The following is a 21,722-nucleotide window of genomic DNA, read 5'->3' as shown; positions in this document are numbered from 1 at the left end:
ATGATCATGATTATCAAGCCAGTCTCTTCCTTACCACAGAGAGCACCATATACAGTCAATTTACCCACACTACCTGTTGCCTTTCACAATTTACACTTACTGTATACATTTTATTGTTACATTTTAAAGGATTTTTTAAAGGTTTTTAAAAGGTTTTTGAAGACTTAGCTTTTAAAGATGTAAAGCAATGACTTCTGTTGGTAAGATGTGAGAGGTAAGATGATCTTGGAGATCTTTTCCAGCCTTAATGATTCTATGATCTATGGCCTGAGTTAGGTGTGATTCACATTAGTTCACATTTTAGCAGCTGAGTGTGCAAAGGAGACAGATTCTGTCTGGATGAAGCTGGAGGAAGGAAAGCTGTATCAGTTAGATGCTTTGCTTCACTGGATGTTATGGCTCTTCAACTAATACCTGCTGTTCTGTAACCACACCAAAGCACTCATTTATGTTTCCTTCAGAGGAGATGCCTTCCTTTCTGCTTTGGAAAATGGCTAGAGGAAAAGACTTGTTGAATTGAGGGGATGAAGAAAGAACGATCCACTTTCTGAATCTGATAGGAATATCACTGCACAAAAATACCTGTAGTTTTGTTGTTGTTTTTCCTAAAGAGGTCATAACACTTTTTATTATACTGCAATCAAAAGCATGCTTATATCTTTTCTTTGTGCTGAGAATAAGTCTGGCTATCTACGGAAGATTGAAAGGAGAGTTGGTAGGGCATGTCATCCCAGCACTAGTTTTCATCTTCTCACTGCCACCTTGAGAGTGCTCAGGCTCAATTCACATGAAAAACAGCCACTCAACATTTATACAAAAAGCAGACTTTTCAGATCTACTACCCCAGGGCAGAAAAACTGTGGGGACAGGCTGTGTACTGGTTGCAGGCTCTTACCATTTTAGGTCACTGAGGAATCAGTCTGAGGGGCCTTGCATGTCATTCAGGTATTTTCAGTTTGCTCTTTATTGCAAACATATAAACATGCAACTAGCCTGAGATGGGACAGCCATGCTCCCATTGATTTATGCTTTTCCATAAACCCTGTGTCAAAACCTTTTGATTAAAGGGGGGATTGCTTGGGGTGCTGGGTGCACCAGACCCATCAGTTCCAGCTCCATCCGGCAGGGGCCAGGCGTACCCACAGCTGCAGGCTGATACAAGCGTGTCTGCTCTGAAAAGGCTCAGACTCACCACTGCTTTCCTCTTTCCACTTCTGGACGGCTGACGGGGAGAAAAAGATATCCAACACAATAGAAAAATGCATTACGTGTACCAAGGTGTCAAAAGGGCCCCCACTTCTAATTAATGTACCAAGCTGTGTTTCTCAATGTTTACAGAGCTGGAGTTCAGCTTGGGTTTGAATAAATGCAGCTTAGTACACTGCATTAATCTAAATAAACAGGGTGTGTGGATAAGAGGCACTTGAATGGAGATTATTAGAGGGAATAACTGAGTTTTAAGCTTTCACAAGGTCTCCAGTTCACTCTGATCCATGTGAACTGAAAAGAAGCCCCATTAAAATCCAGAATATTATCAGATAATGCATAAAGCATGCTTTATTCTCTATTTTTTGTTGACAGGAAGGCCCACATAAAACAGCTGAAATTGAAAATACACGTAATTTACTGACTCTTGATAAAAATGCCACTTTTTTTTTTTTCTTTTCTAAAGAGCATTAAATTATTTCACCATACCTAAGTTTGAGTAGCAGGTGAAATGTAGGGCTTTATGATGAGTAGGAATACAGTGTTGATTACGGAGGATTTGGGGAGTGAATTGATGCAAACTGTGGACGCAAGAGGGAAGTCTTTGAAAAGTGGGGTCCCGTGAGCGTGGCCAGAACACACCCTGAGCAACTTTGCAGGTTTGGCACCGTAGGCTCTACTTTAAGCACTCCAGGGACTGAAATTTTCCAGGTGCCCCCAAACAGAATTAAAAATATAAAACAAATGGCTTGGAAAGATTGTATGTAATGCAAAAGCAGCACCACAAGGGCTGTCTGAAGGACAGGGAGTTGGCGCTGTCGGCCTGCTCCCAGAGAGACTCCCGCTTTGTCTTGGCACCAAGACAGCCAAGCCAAGCCAAGCCAAGCCAAGCTCAGTTCAGGGGAAAGGTCCTGCTGGAACATCCTACCAAATGGCGGCGTGTGTATTTTGTGCCACCGATTAAACAGAAAACCACTTACAGTGGCTTCCTGGACAAACAGATGACTGAAACCTTCATTATCGCTGTATGTATCTACTGCAAACAGGCGTATCTTAGCTCCTCTCAGCTTACCTATCACCAGATAAAGTGAAATACAGATCATATTCCCTCAAGGCAGCCAGTCAAGCCAAACTCTATGTGATTTGTGTGGACTTGATGAGAAATACCTCCTTTCCAGCTGAGGAGACAGCTTCCACAGCCCTCCGCCTCAGCAGTGCCCTCTCATACCCCCTCCCAAAACTCCTTCCCACCTCCCGCACCCAGGGCAGTCCCCGCACCCTTCCCACACCCCTGACAGTCTCCCCACACCCATGACACCCTTCCCACTTCCTCCAGCCGCTCTTGCGGTGCCCACAGGTGCCCTAAAGCCGAGCCCAGCCCCGTGAAGGCGGGCCGGAGCTGGGGGAGCCGCCCTGCTCTGAGGGGACTCGGCGCCGCCATTGGCGCGGCGGCTGCCGGCCGGGGCCGCGTCGACTCTCGCCGCCGCCTCCCTCTCCTCAGACAAGCGGGGAAAGCGGCTGCCGGCAGGGGTGAGGGAACCTGGGCTGCTCCTGGCCGGAGGGCTGGGGTAAACCACGGGAAAAAGGCGCTGGGGTGCCCCGTTGGGGCTGCCTGGAGGGGTTTTGTGGGCGCCCAGCGGGGTCTGGAGTCAGAGCTTCGCTCAGAGCCTGAGGGGTTTCGCTGGCTGAGAGGAAGCGAAGTTTGTGGCTGGGGACTGGTGTGGAGAAGGGAAGCCTTGTCCCTGTGTGCTGAGACCTCCTTGTGGCCATGGGCGGTGAGTAACTGTGCCAACTTCCCTGGACCTAGCTCTGTAGGAGCCTGCTTTCCTACAAACAGGACTCGCTTTGCTCGGAGAGGGCTCTCAGGGCTTACTGGAGAGATGCTAGTGGTCTCTGTGGAAAGAATAAACTTTTTTGCTTTGAAACAGTTCATTGCATCTTGTGTTGTCTCTAGAGGGACTTGCAGGGTAAGACCTGGCCCTAAAATCTGAGGCGCTCGGTTCTGTGAGTAGAAGGATCTCAGTTGTGGATATGTCTTATAGGATCGTCACAACGGGATGAAGGTCGCGTAAATTTGGGGGCAGTTTGTCAAATGCCCTTGTGATTATTTCAGAGCTTCCTCAAAGGTGTAAGGAGAGGAGATTTAAAACTGTGAAGTTATGAATATCCAGTGCTCTGGAACTGTTGCCCTGTATTTAAAGCTGGTAATTACAGGTCTCGATGGTCTTAGTTGCTGAGGTCAACGTAAGGTGCTTGAGAGCTCTTTGACAGGAGGTGCTGGAATCAAAGTGAGAATTTTGTGATTTTCATTAATTACCATCTTTTTTGCTTAATGTCTTGTGCACCTTGTTTCTTCCCTGGAAGAGAAGGGTATGATCTCATCTGCTTTTGACATAGCTCATATTATTTTGGGAAGTAAGACTTACCTTGATTTTGCTAGCATCTTATTTATTTTGCAGGGTTGTTCTGGTTCCGTCAGAGCTATCTCCTCTCTGTTCTGCAGGTCTGTTTTGCTCTCACCACACGTCTTTCCTGCTTGCTCTACATCCTTTGCTCTTATCTTGCAAATTCTCCTATTTGCACGTATTTTCCTGTGCGCTTCTTGGGCAAATGTACCCCAAGTCCCTGTTCCTCTGTTTGCAGTTATGTGCTTTTGTATATTCATGCATACCTGTGTTATGAAAGTGTTACAAGATGCACATATGCTGTTACCCATTACCATATTTTAAAGTGCTTATGTATGGGTTTACAGCAAGGCAATGCTAAGGCATCTTGCTTAGTCTGCTTCTTCTTCATTGGTGCAGCAGGCCTGTGCTTTGGCTACAAAGTACGTCTTGGAATTTTCCAAACCTGGCATTGGACCTGTCCCATGTGAAGGAAACTTCCTTCCTCTTGCAGCCCAGAATAATGTAGCATTGGTTTCGCTGTCAGGCTTTTAAAATTCAGTGGAACAGATCGTCGTTATTTACCAATGCTGACAAAGACCAAAATAAATGACACTCCTTTGCCCCCAAAAATGAATGACAGGAACATGAATTTGTCTCTCTGCTGAAGTACCAGGTAGGGACCATGAACAGTTACGTTCTCTGGAATAAGCTCTTGTCATTCTGCAGGCAGCGCTTGCTGGATTCCCAGGTGGAAGTACTGCTCCAGTTTAGTACTTGGAGGAACCCTCTGATGCTTTCACAGAAGGACGGGTATTAGCTGTTACATCTAGAAAGAAAAATTAATCAGGAAGCTAAACAGTGAGAGAAGTCCAAGGAGTTGCTTGTTTTCTACGCTGTATTGTGGTCCTTATGCTTGTGACAAAAAGGAATCTGCTTTGCCAATGGTGATAAGAAACATCACCAGAGACAAAAAGCTACCAATAAAACATTATTTTCAGGCAAACTGAAAAGTAAGTCATAGTCACTCAGCAGGAAAAATGTTTAATTGTATATTTCTTTAATTAAAAGTGAGGGTTCTGTCCTGTGGAAGTCAGTCTTTAGTTCATTCAGTAGTGACTTGTTTTGCACCATTATAAATTTTCTCTTTATAGTAAGTGCTCTTAATTCAATATGACTGACTTTAAATCAAAAAACTGTTAAAAGCAGTAGGTAATTTTCTGGTGCTCCAAGTCCAGCAGTTCTTATATTTAAGGTTAGATTTAGGTTGTTACAAGTCAATTTAAGGAGGCTCCTTAAATTGTTTGGTCTCCCATAGCTCAAACACTCAGGCTTTCCTGTATGTCGAGCCAATGCTGTTTCATTTGCTGTATGAGCAGCCTCTGGTTCTTGAGCTTTCGGGGGCATGAAATGACTGACAGCTGGTTTGAGCAGACTTATTCATGCTTCGTTCTTGTGGTTGGGAGTCATTCAAATTCACCTGGGTACAGCAACAGGCTGTGCTAGATTCTTACCTCATGGTGTAAAGCTGCTGTGCCACACGTAACCTGACAGCTTACTGCAGTGACAACGGGGAGAGAGAGGGGGGAACGTGTGTTGAGGGGGAAATGAAACTCCTCTTTCATCCCTTCTTATTTTATGGCTCTTTACCTATCTGGGTAATGCCAGACTAATTTTGAATTAAATTCTGCTTGGTGTTCAGTGCGTATATACCAAATGAACAAACAGCTTTGGGGGGAGGAAGGTTTCTTCCACCTTGCTATATTCTTTTTCCTCCGTAGTATATTTTTCTTTTTCTCTCTCTCCCAGTCAAGGAAATCTTACATTTCTGCTTCTCTGTCTGTGTGCGCATCTATGTATATAAATAAAAATAAAAGTAAGAACAAAGGAGACTTGCAGAGTAACCAGCAGAACAATGCCCTAGACTTGCTACCAGGTGCTTTTGTTCTGTGAAAGGACCAAACTGAATATCGGTAAACTCAGTATGGAATTGCCCAGTGTTACTAACAGCCTGATTCTGACTGATAAGCTGTCGGTGACTTACTCCTGGGCAGGCCGGGGGGACTACAGTTAGACAATGTAATCTCAGCTGTGTAACTGGAGCCCCAGAAGCAAATCAGAATATTCAAAGGCTTCTGTGTTAGAAATGGCTGAAACAATCGGCTTTTTAAATCTTAAAACTTCCCCCCCATGCTTTTCTTATCTATTAAGTTTAAACGATTTATGTCCTTCAGAAATAGCGTTAAAAATGGGACATCACTTATGAAGAATTAAGGGTGAGGTCCAGAAAAAAGGTTGTGTAATTGCACTTTGGGCTCCTTAAGCAAAAGGTATGTTAAAGTCCTAGGCAGAAACCTAACAAACAACCCAAAGCAGTGAGCCTTGGGCCCTCTATTGTGCTCCTGCCCACGCAAATCTGCCACCGTCTTTGCTGAATTTGCAGGTTGCCTGTGCTCCACCTAGGAATACTCATCCCACTGTGTTTTTCTCTCAGCTGTGGTGGGTTGTCTGGGGTTTTGTTGGTTGTTTTTTGGACGTGTGCAGTAATTTGTTAGTGGAAGCGCCAGTACGTTTTTCTTCTTTTGTAGTGATTCGAGGACTTCTCTGCAGGTGGAGAGACCTGGATTAAAAATGGATCCCACAGCAGAACTGGGCAGGGCTGGCAGCATGAGGATGGAAGTTAGGAGGGAAAGCTCAGTCTGTGACGTGGTGGCCCGACTGCAGGGAAGCAGACTTGGGTGCTTGTTCCTGCTCGCAAGGTTGCAACATAACTTCAATAATCATTCAGTTTAATCCTCAGTAGCGCAGCCCCAGGGAGGGTTAAAAGTGAAGTCAAGGAAACCGTAGACTGTCATATCTTGGTAAACAAGGGGATGTGAGTTTGAATCCTCTTGGATTTGGGTTTTGGGCTTCTAGGGAGTGTGCTGTAGGCATTGGGCAGGAGAAAGTTCATGCCTCGCATTGCTCTCCTCTTCAAGAATGAGCCACTCCTGCAAAACTAAATACCCTTGTTCAGGGACAGGTTTTATACTCATAAACTAAACTTTGGATTTTTCTAACCGTACCTCCGAAACAATTTCCATCGCAGCCTTTCTCTCCCTCTTTCCTATCCCTGTGCTGTTCAGCAGCCTTTCCGTGACAAATCCCATTCAGGCGGCGCAGTTTGACGTTGTGCCCCATCCAGTGCAATGGCAAGCTGCTACGGAACCTGCTCCTCACCTCCCACGTGTAGCGACTTGAGCAATTTAGCTCCCGCTCTGCCCTTCCAGGCTTCTCATATCGCATTGCCAGCTGCCCAGAGCCGTCCTCCTGAGTGCTCTGTTTGCGGCTGCCTGCAGGCGCTCCATGAAACTCGTACCAACCCGGGAAAAGACTGGCTTTTGCATGTGATTGTTTGCACTGCCGGGCTGGGCTGTCTCATGAGCGAAGCTTTCATGGCTGATAGACTTCCTGTTATTCTGGCAATTTAATATCTCTATTAAGGAGGACTGACATTGCTGCTGGCTGGTTTCAAATTCTTAGCCAGAAGGATTGAGGGAGCAGGTGGAATACTTATGTTATGCTGATTTCCAGTGCACAGTGACGTTTTAGCTGGATGATGAGTGATTTTTCTCTTAACAGGGAGCTACAGCAAGCTTTTTTATGCATCTGTATAAAAACAAACAGCAAAAACCCCACTAAGCTTCCACCCTAGTGGAAGGTATCTGTGCCCGTGGCAGGGGGGTTGGAACTAGATGATCTTTAAGGTTTATTTCACCCCAAACCATTCTGTGATTCTATTAAAAACTTCATTGCAAAGCTTGAGTTGTTTTTTGTGATTGGGGTGAGACCTGATTCTGACTGTATTCAGTTTGTGGACTGTAGGCTAACTTTTCTTTAGTCACTTACAGTGTTAACTTATCTGTAAATTTCTCCAGAGTGTTTTCTTCTTTTCCACCTCTTTCCTTAGCTCGCTTATTGCTTCTCTTGCTGCAGGACTCCTAAAGACCGTTCTTTTTCTACTGGCACCTGATTTCTGCTGGTGATTGGATTCTGTGCCTGTTTTCAGGCACGTGTGTCTTCCAGCGAGGACTGGATTAACTGACGCAACCTTTCTTTAGTAGCCTTCAGATTACATCAATTGTTAGGTAGGTAACTTTAAGCTAAGAAATGTGCCTGAGCAGTGTCCGAGGTCTGTGGTTGGTCCGTCAGCTCATGAGAAAGGACAGCCAAAGGGCTTGGTTTGTTTGCTGGCTGTTTGCGCGCAGTAGTCGTCAATTAAACCAAGCCATAGTTACAGCAACAAGGCTGGTGCCTGAAAAGTAGGGGGGCTGCAGTGACAAATTGAATCGGGAGTTTTGGGTGAGTAAGGGCTGACTCTGCCTCCTGCAGCCGCTTGTTTATGCGGCTCATCATGTCTGAGAGCAGAGCGTCTGTCGCAGCGTTCTGCGTGATCTCAGGCTTGTGCCGGGCTGCTGGCAGAGCTGCCTTGGTGAAGCTACGAGGTCAGTAGCCTGCCTCAGGGGAGGCGAAGATGCTGCAAAAGTTGCCCTCCTGATTTGGCAGCTTTGTGCTCCAGCTGCACCACGAGGCTCTACGGTGTGCCCTCCTGCAGAGGAAACGTGCTACACCACCGGTGAGCTGAGCGGCTGGCAGCGAGAGCGCTTTAGGGCAATTCTGTGGTAGATAAAAGAGGCAGCCTGAAGTTCCGACGTTCAGAAATACGGTGGAGAAAAATCAGCGCATCGGTGATGGTCGCCGTCCTTGCGCAACCACGGACCTCCACGGCTGATAAAACTCAACTTGAATGAGGAGAGTTGGGGAAGAGCCCCCGCTCACCGAGCTGCAACAGACACTGACCCGTGGGGGTCCCATAATAACATCGGTCCGTTACTTGGTGAGCCTGGTCACCTCACAAGTAGGGACACAAAGCAGAGATGTTTAATGCCTTCTTCACCTCTCTTTAGCACTGATGGGACCCCCAGAGCCCTGTGTTGGACAACCGTGACTGTGAGAATAAGCTTCCAGCTGAGTCTGAACTTGTGCAGGATTTGCTGCTCCAGCCGGACGCATATAAGTCTATGGAGTCCGATCAGATTCCTCCCAGGGTGCTCAGAGAGCTGGCTGATGCCGTCATGAGACCTCTCAATTATTTTTCAATGTTTTTTTGGGAATCTAGAGAAATCCCAGTCAACTGGAAGCTGGCAAACCTAGTCCCAGTTCGCAATAAGGGCAAGAAAGAAGACCCTGGTAGTTACAGGCCTGTCAGTCTCACGTTAGTGCCTGGTAAAATTATGGAGAAGATTATTTTGGAGGGTGTTGAAAAACACCTGAAAGACAATGCAGTTGTCAGTCACAGCAGGCATGGGTTCTCAAGGGGAAAGTCCTGTTTAATGAACTGAATTGCCTTTTATGACAAAGTTACTCACCTAGCTGACTAAGGGAAGCCTGCTGATGTAATCCTTCTGGATTTCAGCGGAGCTTTTGATACTGTTTCTCACAGTATCCTTCTGCGCATACAGCTAGATAAATGCGGAATGCAGTGGGCAAACTCTTGGCTGACAGCTGGGGCTGAGGTCCCTGGGTTTGTTCAGAGCAGGCCGAGGAGAGGCCTCATGGCGGCCTGCAGCTCCCTCACGAGGGGAGCGGAGAGGCAGGCGCTGAGCTCTGCTCTCTGGGGACAGCGACAGGACCCGAGGGAACGGCATGGAGCTGGGACAGGGGAGGGTCGGGCTGGGGGTTAGGGAAAGGTTCTGCACCCAGAGGGTGGTCGGGCACTGGGACAGGCTGCCCAGGGCAGTGGTCACGGCACCGAGCTGCCAGAGCTCAAGAAGTGTTTGGACAAAGCTCTCAGCCACAGGGTCTGATTTCGGGGTGGTGCTGTGTGGAGCCAGGAGTTGGACTTGATGATCCTTGTGGGTCCCTTCCAGCTTGGGATATTCGATGATTGGTGGGCTAAAATTATCAGAGACACGTGGACAGGCTTTGCAGTCAACCCTTTGCAAAGCTTCGTCAGAAACTGTATACTTAAGGGTCTTCTCTCTGGTTTCCAATACTGAAATCGCTCTACAGAATGTCTTACTGTCAGCTCTGTTGAGTAAACGTTGACGTAAGGAAGCATTCAAATGCAAATCCATGCTTGTTCTCGGTAACATGAATTCTTTGCGCTGATGCTGCTAGCCCCTTAGTCAAGTCCTGTTGTTCGAAGGCCTCCTCCATCAGCAAACAGTCTGGACCACACCACGACTGCAGGAACTGCAGCTCAGTGTACTTTCTTTTCACATAGAAAAGATTGTTTAAGCAAGGTTATTTAACCAGTACCTGAACTTGTCAACCCTTCTGTATTGGGAACATTGCACCTTTGATTTACTGAAAGCTAAAACCAAGAATACAGCTGACAGGATGTTTTTTATCACTATTCATTGATCATCGAGGGAATTAATGCAGAAAACACATACTACAAGTCCAATGCAGAATTTATCAAGGAAGTAAAACAAACCACCTTTAAAGTGAAAGGAAGGTGTCAACGTCTTAACCAAACCTTTTAAGGACTTCATCAGTTATTTGCACTATGAGATTGATTTTTTTATTTTTTTTTGGAGGAAAATTTTTTTGCCTTGTCAAACTCCCCAGCTAGGACTTGAATCCGTCTTGTAGCTATGTTGGGGAAAAGTTCAGGAAGAGCTAGCCATCAAATGCAGAAGTGTGCCAGATAAGCGTCGTACAGTCAGGAGGTAATTTCCCACCACGTAATCAGTTTGCTTCCAATCTCTTAAATAACTGAATATTTATTTATATCTGTTTTCAAACAAGACAAAAATGCTCTTAAGCGGGACCCTATGTGGGTCTAATGAAAGTGATGATGGGAGCTTGGGTCCTGTGAACCCCCACACTCCTGCTTTTGGAGGGAGTCTGTTCCCTCGGTGCAGGGAGAGGAGAACAATTGTTTCACAGCAGACAGCGCTCTGCCTTCAGAGATCTGGAGGACTGAGCCCTCTTCACCATTGCATTTCAAGTCCCTTGCCCTGAGAACGTATTCTTCATGTTGTAACCATTGATTTAAAAAAAAAAAAAAAAGCTAGAAGAATGAAGGTCTTACAAATGAATTGTTAATTCAAATAATATATTATGCCAGTGCTAATGGTATAACGTGTAAGGAAACACAACCAGAACTGGAAAGCCTCAGAATTTGAGAGATACTGATGTTATTGATGTTAGCTTGCTGGAATATCTGTAATTCTGAAGCTGCTTCGTAAAGAACTCAAGTTCTTTGAGTGGTTTTGTACATTTGACAGTTTGCAATGAATGGCTTGGCATCTCTGGTTAATCTGCTGAACAATGGTCACAGGGAAACGAACAATTTAGGTGTGTTTCTCTTGGGTTCCTCTTTAATTTATGAACCTCCTGTTCCAGAGACCACATCTTTTTGAAACCACCGGCCTAATGACTGTATACCGTGGAAGGTAGAGAGATTCTCTTTCCTAGGCACTGCTGCCAATATCCGAGCCCTGTGAAAAGAAGCGGCAAGCTGCCATGCCTTATTAAAGGGATTAGGCCACAACCAAAACAAATTGTTCTTTCCTCTTCCAATTTTCAGTTGTTAGCTTTTTTTCTTCTTGCTGTTAATGCTTTGGTCTTTTGTTCAGAGTAAATTTTACGTAAACCAGAACAATTGCCCGTGTAATATCAACGCGATGATGGCCTTGACTTCTTACCCCCCCCCCCCCCCCCCCCAAAAAAAAAAGTAAATCACAGGCAGAGCAGTGCGGACCACTGACGCAGGTATTACTGGAGAAAAGTGGAGTTTTTCCTCAAGTGCTTGCATTACTCCAGCTGAATTTGCTACAAACCCAGCAATTAGTACTGTTAAATGTTCTGGAAAATTATTAGATAATTATTATTAAAAGGCCATCAGTAAGAATACTTTAGGATTGTAACTATTTTGCAGGTTAAAACCAACTGGCGTCATCTCGATACTGGTGAGCAAGGGTAAGGCGTGAGCAAGGTTTGTTGTGTATCTTTTTTGGCTTCCTATTGTGGCTGTTTTGAGTAGTTGTCTGGTACTATAATTGCAGATAAGTACATTCTGTCCCTTAACTGTATAGTAATGAGTATCCTACAGGGGAGCAGGTAGGCTTATTATTGGAGTAAAATAAATCATTTCTGTGTGTGTAAGAGCAACTTTTTATTGCAGATACCCTCTATTTCTGCAAAGCTCCCCGTACCACCGCCACCTTCTGCCTCACAACCAGCTAGATAAAAACCTCTCTGCCTCCCACTGACTAAACATACATGTTGGCAAACACAGCCCTTTAAGTTAATCTCTGGGCCTGCTGGAAATCTGATCTATGTTGTACATGTAGCTGTTATCGTTTTGAAAACGCTCCGATAACGCCTCCTGAAAGAGCAGTTGGATTGGCTGCAGATATGCATATCTGACTGGGAGATCTCTTCCCTTCTGCCCCCTCAGGAATGAAAATGACAACAGGTCTCCTCCTGCGTGTTGAAGTTCAGGCTCATGCCGCTACAGCCAACCACGTTTTAAACTCTTGAATGAGGACTTAAGCCCCCCTTGAAAGTTAAAAGGTTTTCTTTCTCCATTACCCAAAGTTAACTCCGTAGTGCTCTGACCTCCTGCACAAGTATCTTCATGACTGTCTTAAACTACTTGTGCTTGTGCCAGCGCTGGCGTTTAGCTTAATGAGCTGTTCTCCCTCCAAGGGATTTGCATCGTGTATTTAGAGAAATTATACTCCCTGAGCCTAGGATGGTGCTGCGTTACTTGTGGTTGTGCTGGATAAATGTCAGTGGAGAATAAAATTTGTTCAGGAAAGCGTGATTTTTTTTTTTTTCACAAAGTAAAAAACTTTTTCCCATTACTGCCTGACGTGAATCCCCAGGGTGATGGGAGACAGTCCTGCAAAGCTCTCGTTGCTCCTACTGTTGTGGGCTTCCTCGTTTCAAAAATAAAGGATTAATTATTTCCTGAGCATGTGCGTTGAGGACGAACGCAGTCACCCCTTTTCTGAGAATAAGGAGTTTCTCTGCAGATGCAAACTGGGTTGCACGATTCTGTTTATCTGTCTTCCTCAGCTTCCTGTTGCCTTGTGTCTGGACTTCCAGCTCACCCAAGCTGCCAGCGCTGGTGTGTTGGAGCAGTGAAGAAATAGTCAGGAAGCCAAATCCGCTTACAGTTAAGAGCCAGTAGGTTGCTTGAAACTGAATTCCTTACGGCGTGAAGGTGATGAAGGTGAGAGTTGTTGGTCAGCCAGGCCTGCGGGGTAATTGTGCCTTCACCTGAAGGAGCTGGTACAAACCAGGGTGCAAAAAGCAACCGAAAGCGTAGGGTTGGCTGTCACCGCCTTCCTCGTGTGAGAAGGCGTTGGATGCAAGACAGCTTCTCCCAAGCAAAGCATTAGCAGCTTGAGGAGCCCTTGAAAAGCAACTTTGCAATGTAAATACACGACGTTATGAGGCTGCTGCACGCAAAAGGAAGTCTTGTTGATTTGGATGGAACGGCTGACGGGGGCTGTGCTGGTTGGTTTCTGATCCTGGTGATGACTTAATGTCAGTCGTGGCAAACTACTCCGACCTCTTCCTTGCCTCTCCCTCATTTCATCCCATATGTATGCACGGAGTGAAAACTTAACAACCAGGGCTATGATTGCGCTACCTCTTAATACGGTAGCTCATAAATGAAGTATTTGAACTCAGATTCTCTTTTCCTACTGGGGAGAAAGTAGGGGAAAAAATAAGGCTCAGTTCAGGGCAAACGAGGTTGTCTGTCTTTTTATGACTTGGGTGCTAGAAAAACGTAAAGCCTAACTTAAAGGCATCGGGACACAAAGCCGCTTGAGGAGGTTCTGGGAAACATTTAGAAGACAATTTCTGGATGGTTGCCAGGGCTAAAGCACTTGGAAGTTGTGAGCAACTTGAGGGTGGGGAGAGAAACACTGCATCTCGGGCCTTCTTTTTTTTTTTTTCATTGTCAAAACAAAAGCTTTCATACAGGAATTACAGAAAACATGATTTCAGATTCCCGTTTATTACAGGGAGTAGAAAACTTTTATGAAAGGGAGCAGTTGGTGTGGTTTCAGTTGGATTTGAGGGGGGAAAAAAAAAAGCTAAATATACCAAGACTCATAAATGCTAGTCTACAACATGAGATGACAGCTTTTCTCCAGAAATCGGTCACTGTGGTGTTTCTGTTGATTTCTATGATTTAATGAGTCTGCTGTGGGATCTTTCAGTTGTATGTGGAACTTGGGTCTGAGAGCTTTCCTGCCAAGAGAAAATTTCCCATAACAGTGTCTCCAAAGAAAATGCTGAGACCTCTCAATTCTTTTCGGCATGTACAGGGGCTTTAAGAAAAAGTTTGTGTAAAAAGGGTGCAGATGAAGAAGAAAAAGGAAAGCAGAAGAATTGAGCTCGGGGTGCCGGTGGGTGGCTTGCAGTGGAAGAAGGCATTGAATTTGAAATTTGGCCTTGGACCTATGACAGATGCTCTATTCAAAGCCAGCAGATTTTTTTTTGTTTTTGTTTTTTTTGCTGTCTGTGCTTGGGAGCAGTGCTTACAATCTTCTGCAGAAAGCCAGCCGTGCAGTAGCGTGCGTCAGCAGCGGGTCTCCCAAGGCTGCCCAGGTACACAGAAAGAGGTTTTGGTCTCGTTTCTGCTGAAATCCGTCCTGCCTTCAGTTTGTGACTGGCACGGTTCCAGTGACTTAAGTCTTGTTATCACGGTGAAACGTGATACAGTTTGTGCTGTATGGATGATGCGCATTAAAGGGGGGAAAAAATAATGCTTTTTTTTTTTCCCCAGCTGGTTATCCAGAGAGATTAGGGGCCAGTTTTTCAGGTACTCAGACATGCCTTAACTGAAGCATCATGTTGTTATCTTTGTGAAGGAACCTAAAGGATCTGGGCTGCGTTGGTTAAGACTTGGGAAGCTTATTGTCCTAACCTAGGATAGGAGCAAAAGCAACTAACGTAATACCATGCAAATCTGCGTGCAGGAAGAATGCAAGTGGGTAAGTGGAACAGAATTCACATAGGGCTCTCCTCCTCCGAAGAGCTGGGAGGAGAACGTGGCCTGATTAAGACAGCACGGTGTCTTAAACTTAGCAAAACGTGGCACTGTGAAGCTCGTGTTTAGTCCAGGAGCTGTATCCCATCATATCTACTGGGTGAGGGGGGAATTGGTTGAGAGAAGCCCCGAAAATGAAGTGTGAATGCGAAGTTAGTTGTGGAAACTGCTCTGCAGAACAATGGTATCTGGGAGGGTTCGTAGCAGCGGGCCTTGCTTTGAGCTCCCCCAGGCCTGATTTGTAAAGGCTCCCCTGCTGTTTCTTTTAGAGTTTTGAATTAAACTGACAGATGTAGCTCTCCTCCGTCAGCCTCCTTTGAAGACAAAGGTGCTATTCCTGCGGCAGCTTCCTTACAGGCTTCATGGACCCGCTGAAAGCAACTTGCCTGACTGACGTGGAAAAAGAAATCCTCAGTGATTCCAAGTCAGAGGTGCCTAGGTTGTGGTTGCAACGTGGGTTTCTGGCCCTGTGGCCGGTGTGCACGTGCCAGCCAGGCAGCATCCAGGGTTTTTGTTCAGCCCTGCAGATGCTGAATGTTTTATCAGCTGCTGTGGAAAGCGTCCACGCGACAGTGAAGGCTGATAGCCGTACCTCTTGTGGGTTCTGAACAAAATCAGGGTTGTGTGTGTTTGTGGCTCTGTAGCGAGCACTTCTTATTTCTGCCTAATTAGGGGATAAATCATTATTTTTTGAATGTGCTTTGAAAAGGCCAGAGTGACAGGTGGCAGGGTGTTTGAGATACCGTTATGTCGACTTCATGGAACAAAATCCCCGTGAGAATCACGGAGAAGATTCACATAGCAGCCAAACACAACCACGTGCAGAAGGTTGTGGGGCTTTTTCAGGGTGAGGGGGGCATGACCATCAACCTGCTCACGGCTTCCTTCTGCATCTGTACGAAATGCTGTTACCTGTAGAGAGGAAGTTTCCCTTTGCATGGTGCCAGTGCCAATACCTTGTTCCGACCTCTTGGTTGAATGTTCCCAGACTCAGGAGCAGGCACAGCGACTGGTATGTGATTTTAACACTTGCTAGATCGCTGCCATATAAGCAGCCCATCTGCAGGACGGTGCTGTCAGGCTGCTGGCACCTACAGCAGGCACACGTGGCCCTAAAAGGCTGCGGTGGCAGCTACCTGGAATGGAGACGTGGCCGCTAACATCAGCTGCTTCTCTGCTGCCTCGCACCAGGTTTATCCCTGGGGTGCTTCTGAGGCTTGCATTGAATTCACTGAATTCTTTTTCTCTGGCTTCCTCACATCCGTGATGCGGTTGTGCAGCACTAACAGACTGTACTCTAGACACAGGGGGCTCTTTCCCTCTCCCTTATTCCTCCAAGTTTTTTGAAGAAGAGGTTTTTGCCTTTAGCGGTTGGGATTGCCTGGTGAGTGAACAGTCAGCTGCTTTTTTTTTTTTTAAATGTCTGCAACCATTGCCTGTAAACCAGAGTCAAGGCAGCGTTTGAAATTCCTACTTAAGGACGTGGTTTGGTTTGGGTAAAACAATGAGGTTCATGTTACTGCATGATTCCTGATTCCACACAGTCAAGACGTTTATGTAGAAATTATTTTGCTTTTATTACAGATGTTCTGCAGAACAGTGGTTGGGCCTTCATGGGATCGTATTCCTGACAGAATTATACACTATTAGTAGGAAAATGTTGTGAGTAAAAGTCAAATCTTGTAAATTCAGCTGTATTGCAGCCTGTGGCATCTGTAGATACCCTGACTTTCCTTCCCAAGGTGGGGACTGGTACAAAGGAAAGGGAAGTGATTCAAACTTCAGTACACGTCTTCTGGAAATGCATCCCTTCCTCCTGAGCCCGGGGTAGCAGGTCAGAATGACGGAGCTATTCTCCAGTAACTTACAGCTTCCAAAAGTTTTCAAGTGGTACCGTAAGGATCCTGACTTTGCAAATGTGGTACCTGACCCTGCAGTGAGGAGTGTTTGTTTTGGGGGAAAGAGTATTTTGGTCAAAAATCTGTCGGAGAATTCCCATTTGGGAGGAATTTACAGAAAGAATCTCTTAAAATTGTTGCATGTTGTTCTGAGTAGAAGTGAGAAGCGTTTGAGTGATAAACACTTTTGTTACAGACAAGACAGAATCCCGCAGAAAGAGGCGTTGCAGTCGCTGGAGAACACGCTCCCTACGTCTTGGACTGGAGCACACAAATCCCTCTGATGCATTCCCAGCCTCCTCCCATCTCGCTGCTGCAACACGTTGTGTTTGGCAGCCTTCTGACGACTTCCTCAGGATTTTTCCTCCGGGGCTTGTGATGACTGCTGCCTTTCTGATCTCTTGGAAGGAGGAAGGAGTCTTTGAAGACTCGGAGTGGGAAGATAGGTGTGGAGGGCAAGGCACGCACAGCGTGGTAGGAGTGGAGTAGGGTCCAAAAGTTCAATGGCTCGTCCTTATGGGACGGCTCTTCTGCTCTCTTCGGTTGGTGACCTGCCAAAAATGGTGTCCTAGAAATGTGCTAACGATAAGGAAACCAGCGTGGCAAGCTCGGGAGTTTTAGCTCAAGCGTTAGGGTGTTGTTGCTGGTTGCTGTGTTGTTGTTTTGTTGTTGGTTTTTGTTTGCTTGGTTTTCTGTTCCTGGAGTTTGGACAGTCTTTACACAAACAAACACCCAACTTCTAGCCCTTGTGAGGAGAGCTCGGGGATGCAATCCAAGTCTGTACCGGCAGAAAACGTGCGTGGAAATAGCTTTGTGTGGGGCACTTTGTGCAGGGCGCTTTGCCCCATGCCCTGAATCAGAGCTGTGAGCAGCAGTGGGTTTTCCTCTGAGATATCGGACTCCTGCTGATCTGTGTGTGATAACCGTACGCATGGATTTCCCCTGTGCTCCTGAATATGATGGCAGTGCTTATGACTGTGTGGCTTTGTTTTTTACTTTAAATGGATGCATGCTAGTTGTTCTTGATCTTATTTTTTCTCCTTCCTTCTGAGTTGTCCTGCTGACTTAAAGGACAGCTTAAAACGCACTTATTTTCAAATTTTGCCATTTGGATGGCGCTTGGTTCTGCGTTTCAGCGTGAGTCAGTATATTGAAGAGGAATATATTGTTGTGACCACCTTGTTCAGGAGGCCTGTAAAACGAGTTTGACTTGAAGTGACCATTTGAACTTCACAAAGTGGTTTAATCACACTGAAAAACTCGTTTCTTTTAATTAAAAAAACATACGTAAACAACTTCCCTGATGTTTACAGCTTGTTCTTCCTTGTCTCTTTTTTAGGGAATGATTAGGCTGCTCCTAAACACTGGATGCGCTGGATCAATGACCTGTCACTCCAGCAAGCAGAGCTGAGAAGACATCGTCGCGATGGCGAGCAGCAATGTGGCACCTTCCCCAAAGTCTCTCGTCTAGGGAAGCATGTGCTCACTCCACAGCAACAAAGCCAAATCTGTGGCTTTTTAAATCACAGACTGTAACGTGGTCCAGTTGTCTCAGTGCCTGCTGAAAAAGACCTTTCTATACCCTTAAAAGGGACTGCAAGACTAGCCTCAGCAGGATTTAAGATCTTCCTGGACACTTAACCCTATCCAAGCCCACCAAGATGATTGACCTAAGCTTCCTAACAGAGGAGGAGCAAGAGGCGATAATGAAGGTGCTGCAACGGGACGCAGAGCTAAAAAAAGCTGAAGAGGAGAGAGTCAGGTAAGGGACTTGACACCCTGGGATGTCCTAGGAAGACGTACACGGTTGGTATGCGTCTGAACAGAACTCCTGTGTTAATTTCCTTGGAAAGAATGTACTTTGCAAGCATCAAAACCTGCAAACTGAACCATAAGTAGGGGTATTTGCCTGAAAAAGAGCACCAGAGCCCCAGACAAAAGAAGTCAGTGTAGATGCAGTCAGCAAAATGCCTGAGTGAAGGAGTTGTACTTCAAATATGTGGAGCGTTGGTGTAACAGTCCAGAGGAGGTACTGACCCTATGCTTCATTGCCAGAAGAAGTCCTTGCAAGCCATGGCTAATGTAGAAAATTGCTCCCTGTTTGCTCTGTGGTGTCACAGAAGGAGCAGTGGATTGTTTGGGAAGCTGTACTGTGGAGTGTTTTGTCTGCTGGGAGGTTTTCCTCGAGCTACTGTTAGGGTAATTGCTACAAATAGAGATGTGCACGTTGAAAGCAGCATTGCCTAGATGGCTTGACTTTGGGAAAGTCACCCACACTGGTACAAACAGCCGTTTAATGGTGGTTTCAGCTAACACAGGTAGCTAACTGCTCAAGAATGAGGATTTTAGCAGTTAGTCTCTTTAATTTTCTCTTTTTCTCTGGTCAGACTCGATACCCAAAATGAAAAAAGGCCCAACAACAAAAAAGAAACCTTACATGCTGAAAGGTCAAGGTGCTGTACCACAAACTAACGTTTACAGCTCTGTTCTGAGGCTGGATTTTCTCTCATCGATTCAGGAATCTTCTCTAGGATTCTTTTGCATTGTGATGCTCTCGATGGAGAGATGTATTCCCTAATTAAATCTTTTGAAATTACTCTAACCGTGATGCTGCTTGTCTGCAGGGAAATATTTTTTGATGAACGTCATCTGTGTAGGTATATCCCAAAAGGAAATGGAACAGCAGCCAGCCGCTTGCTCCAAAAGCAGTGTTTATTTTGCTAAGTACGCTTGTACGGTCTTGGTGGCTTTTGGTCAGCTGCACTCAGCAAGTTATTAGCTTATTCCTCCTACTGTTCTTCTCCTGAGAACATTAAAGGAGGAACAAGTAGCTTCTCCTGGTTAGAAAGGCTCTCTGCTCAAGGCATGTGCTTCACTGGAGGCTGGAGGTGAAATCCTTATTAGCAATGTTCCCGTTTTTCTACTTTTTTTAATGCAGCCTGAGAGGGAGATGTTTTTGCCACATAGACTTGTCTCTCATTTCAAAAAGCAGAAAAGGGACTTAATTGTAGCAGAAGGGGTATTTTCTTTTCTTTACTCCAGGCAGGAAAACACTGGCTTTGCTGCTGGAATGGCACCACAGTGCCAGGTCTGAAAGCGCTCAGGAGTAATTGCAGCCATGAGTTTGAAAACATCTGGGAAAAGGAATCCTCCTGGAGCAGCAAATCCAAAAGGGCACTCTTAGTTGTGGTCTGCAGAAACGCTGTCAACAAGTATTTTTGTCTGTGTAACTTGGCTTGTGCCATTTGTAGTTGTAGCTCGAGAGGGTGTGGTGGAAAATGCAAAGGCCTGCAGGTTGCAGTAGCCTGTAATCAGCATGTTTCTACAACTGAATGTCTCCTCTGGTTTCTGAATATTATACCTTCTGGAAGCTTACATCTGAAACCGATTTTCCTGCGTAGATGTGGCAAACGGAGCTTGTTTTTTATATAGAGTATGTGTTAAAATGCTTCGTCAGTTAGCTCTCCAGCCAAGGAGATGTAATATTTTGGTTTGAATTCTACAGCCTTGCACACCTGGAGGACTCTGAGAGCTGGGATCGAGTGTCGTTATCCAAGTATCACACCCTGACAAAGTGCTGTTTGTATGTGTATATAATGAAAGCCTTTTCATGTGATCTTTTTCCCCTCTAGAAAGAAATTCTGAGGCTTGAAGGGTGTTCTAATAACCTGTTCCGTCTATGGAGCCTGTGTGCTGTCTTCCTGGAGTGTTGACAAACCGGTAACATGACAAAATCCTCTTTGAGCACCACCTTAGTGGAATTTTACAAATCGCCTGATGAGTCCCTTCCCAGCTCACAGCTCCTGCTGCTGTGTGGCTGAAAGTAAAACGTGCCCACGCAGCCTCTTCAGGCTGTCAGCTTTAATTCCTGGCTCGTCGTGTGCTGTAACGGATGCTCACCCCATCCTGCAGCTTTTGTGGTGCTCTGAGTTACGCTGGTAGTTTGGGGAACAGCATGCCTGCTTCCCCTTTAACCTCTGCCAAGAGCTCTCCCGAAGGAAAAGGGATATTGATGCTTTCTTCTCATGGGCAAAAGGCCGATGGAGAAATCGGATTACAAGAGGGTGTGATGGAAAGAAATCAGTGGATACTTCATCCTCTTTTTTGCCTAGGGCAAGAAGAAGCCTCTCGTTGCTCCATTACCCCAGGAGGTGCTGCCAGCCTCGCACTTCTCCTTTCCCCCCTTCTTTCTTTCTGCCTCCTTTCCCCCAGAAGCTCCTGGAAACACCGTTGTGGGCTGTGGCTGGGGTTGTTTGCTCCTTGTGTAAATGAGGGAGGCTCGTGATAGGGAAATGCTGATGAGGAGCTGTTTGTGAGGAGGGTGGTGACTGCAGAGCACCAAGCCCCTGTAATGCATCAAGTGTTATGGCGCTGGGTGTCACTGAGAGAAGGCTCCAGGGCTCTGGTTCTGCTGGGCATTCCACGCCCTTACTTTCTCCTACAGGTCGGGGGATTGTGGAAGGCCTTGTAGAAATTGGTTTTTGCTCCTGTTCGGCCTTAGCAGACCTCTTATTCAGTCGCTTTGCAAGGCAGCGCTCCCTGTATTGTAGGCTGTCAGAAGGAAGTGGTTTTTCTCCATGTATTTATTTTGAAGGATGGGAGGTATGTAAGGTATTAGTGCGAGCTGTTAGCCTTGGTGGAACCATACTAACGTGAAAATGGCTTTCAGTGACTGTCATCAGAACGCATTCTTAAAAGCTTCACAAGTGCTTTTCTGATAGATACCACAAATTTTGAGGGCGTGCTTAACGGAGGCACGGTTCTCGGTGGAGATGGTTTTGAACATGGGTACCAGTTCAAGTTTAAAGGGCTGGTTAAAGACAAAAGAACCTAGAGATGTTGTCTTTCAGGTGCTGTCAAAACTAATCTTCTGTTTTCTGTAAAGAATTACCTGTTTTTGCTGCTCTGCCTCCAGGGTATGTCTCCCAAATGTTCTAGGGATAGCCAGGGATTATTTTTAAAGGTAAGTCTCTGCAAAAGATGTTCAGCTCACCACCTTTTTTCTTATAAATCCCTCTATGTTATATTTGGACTATATCATGATAAAAGTTTGGGTGTCTGTAAATTATTGGAAAAATCTCATTTAAAAGAGGCACGTGGCTCATGGGCAAGGCAAGAGCACAGTGTGCTTGTACGTGCTCTCCCTTCTGCCCTGGCCAGTGAAGAGAGGGA

General features: G+C 45.8%; 1 protein-coding gene across 48 annotated transcripts in view; it reads left to right on the top strand.

The window, feature by feature from the left end:
- Positions 1-1,968: 1,968 nt before the first annotated feature.
- The window catches only part of SYTL2 (synaptotagmin like 2), a 61,786-nt gene continuing 42,032 nt past the window's right edge, over positions 1,969-21,722 (top strand). For 3 of the 48 annotated variants that reach the window (XM_040544369.1, XM_040544367.1, XM_040544366.1), the window contains exons 1-2: positions 1,969-2,981; positions 17,890-18,312. In XM_040544369.1, the coding sequence (XP_040400303.1) occupies positions 18,212-18,312 (101 nt within the window). In that variant the 5' untranslated portion in view covers positions 1,969-2,981; positions 17,890-18,211. Of the gene's footprint in view, positions 2,982-6,178; positions 7,718-11,385; positions 12,820-16,236; positions 16,315-16,746; positions 17,025-17,889; positions 18,313-21,722 lie in introns of those variants that run through there. The other 45 variants (XM_040544365.1, XM_040544364.1, XM_040544352.1 and 42 more) reach the window with 39 other exon arrangements.

This window comes from Cygnus olor, chromosome 1 (assembly GCF_009769625.2).
Source record: "Cygnus olor isolate bCygOlo1 chromosome 1, bCygOlo1.pri.v2, whole genome shotgun sequence".
Taxonomy (NCBI): domain Eukaryota; kingdom Metazoa; phylum Chordata; class Aves; order Anseriformes; family Anatidae; genus Cygnus; species Cygnus olor.
Note: the sequence above shows the minus strand (reverse complement) of the source record. Positions and strands in the feature narration are given on the sequence as shown.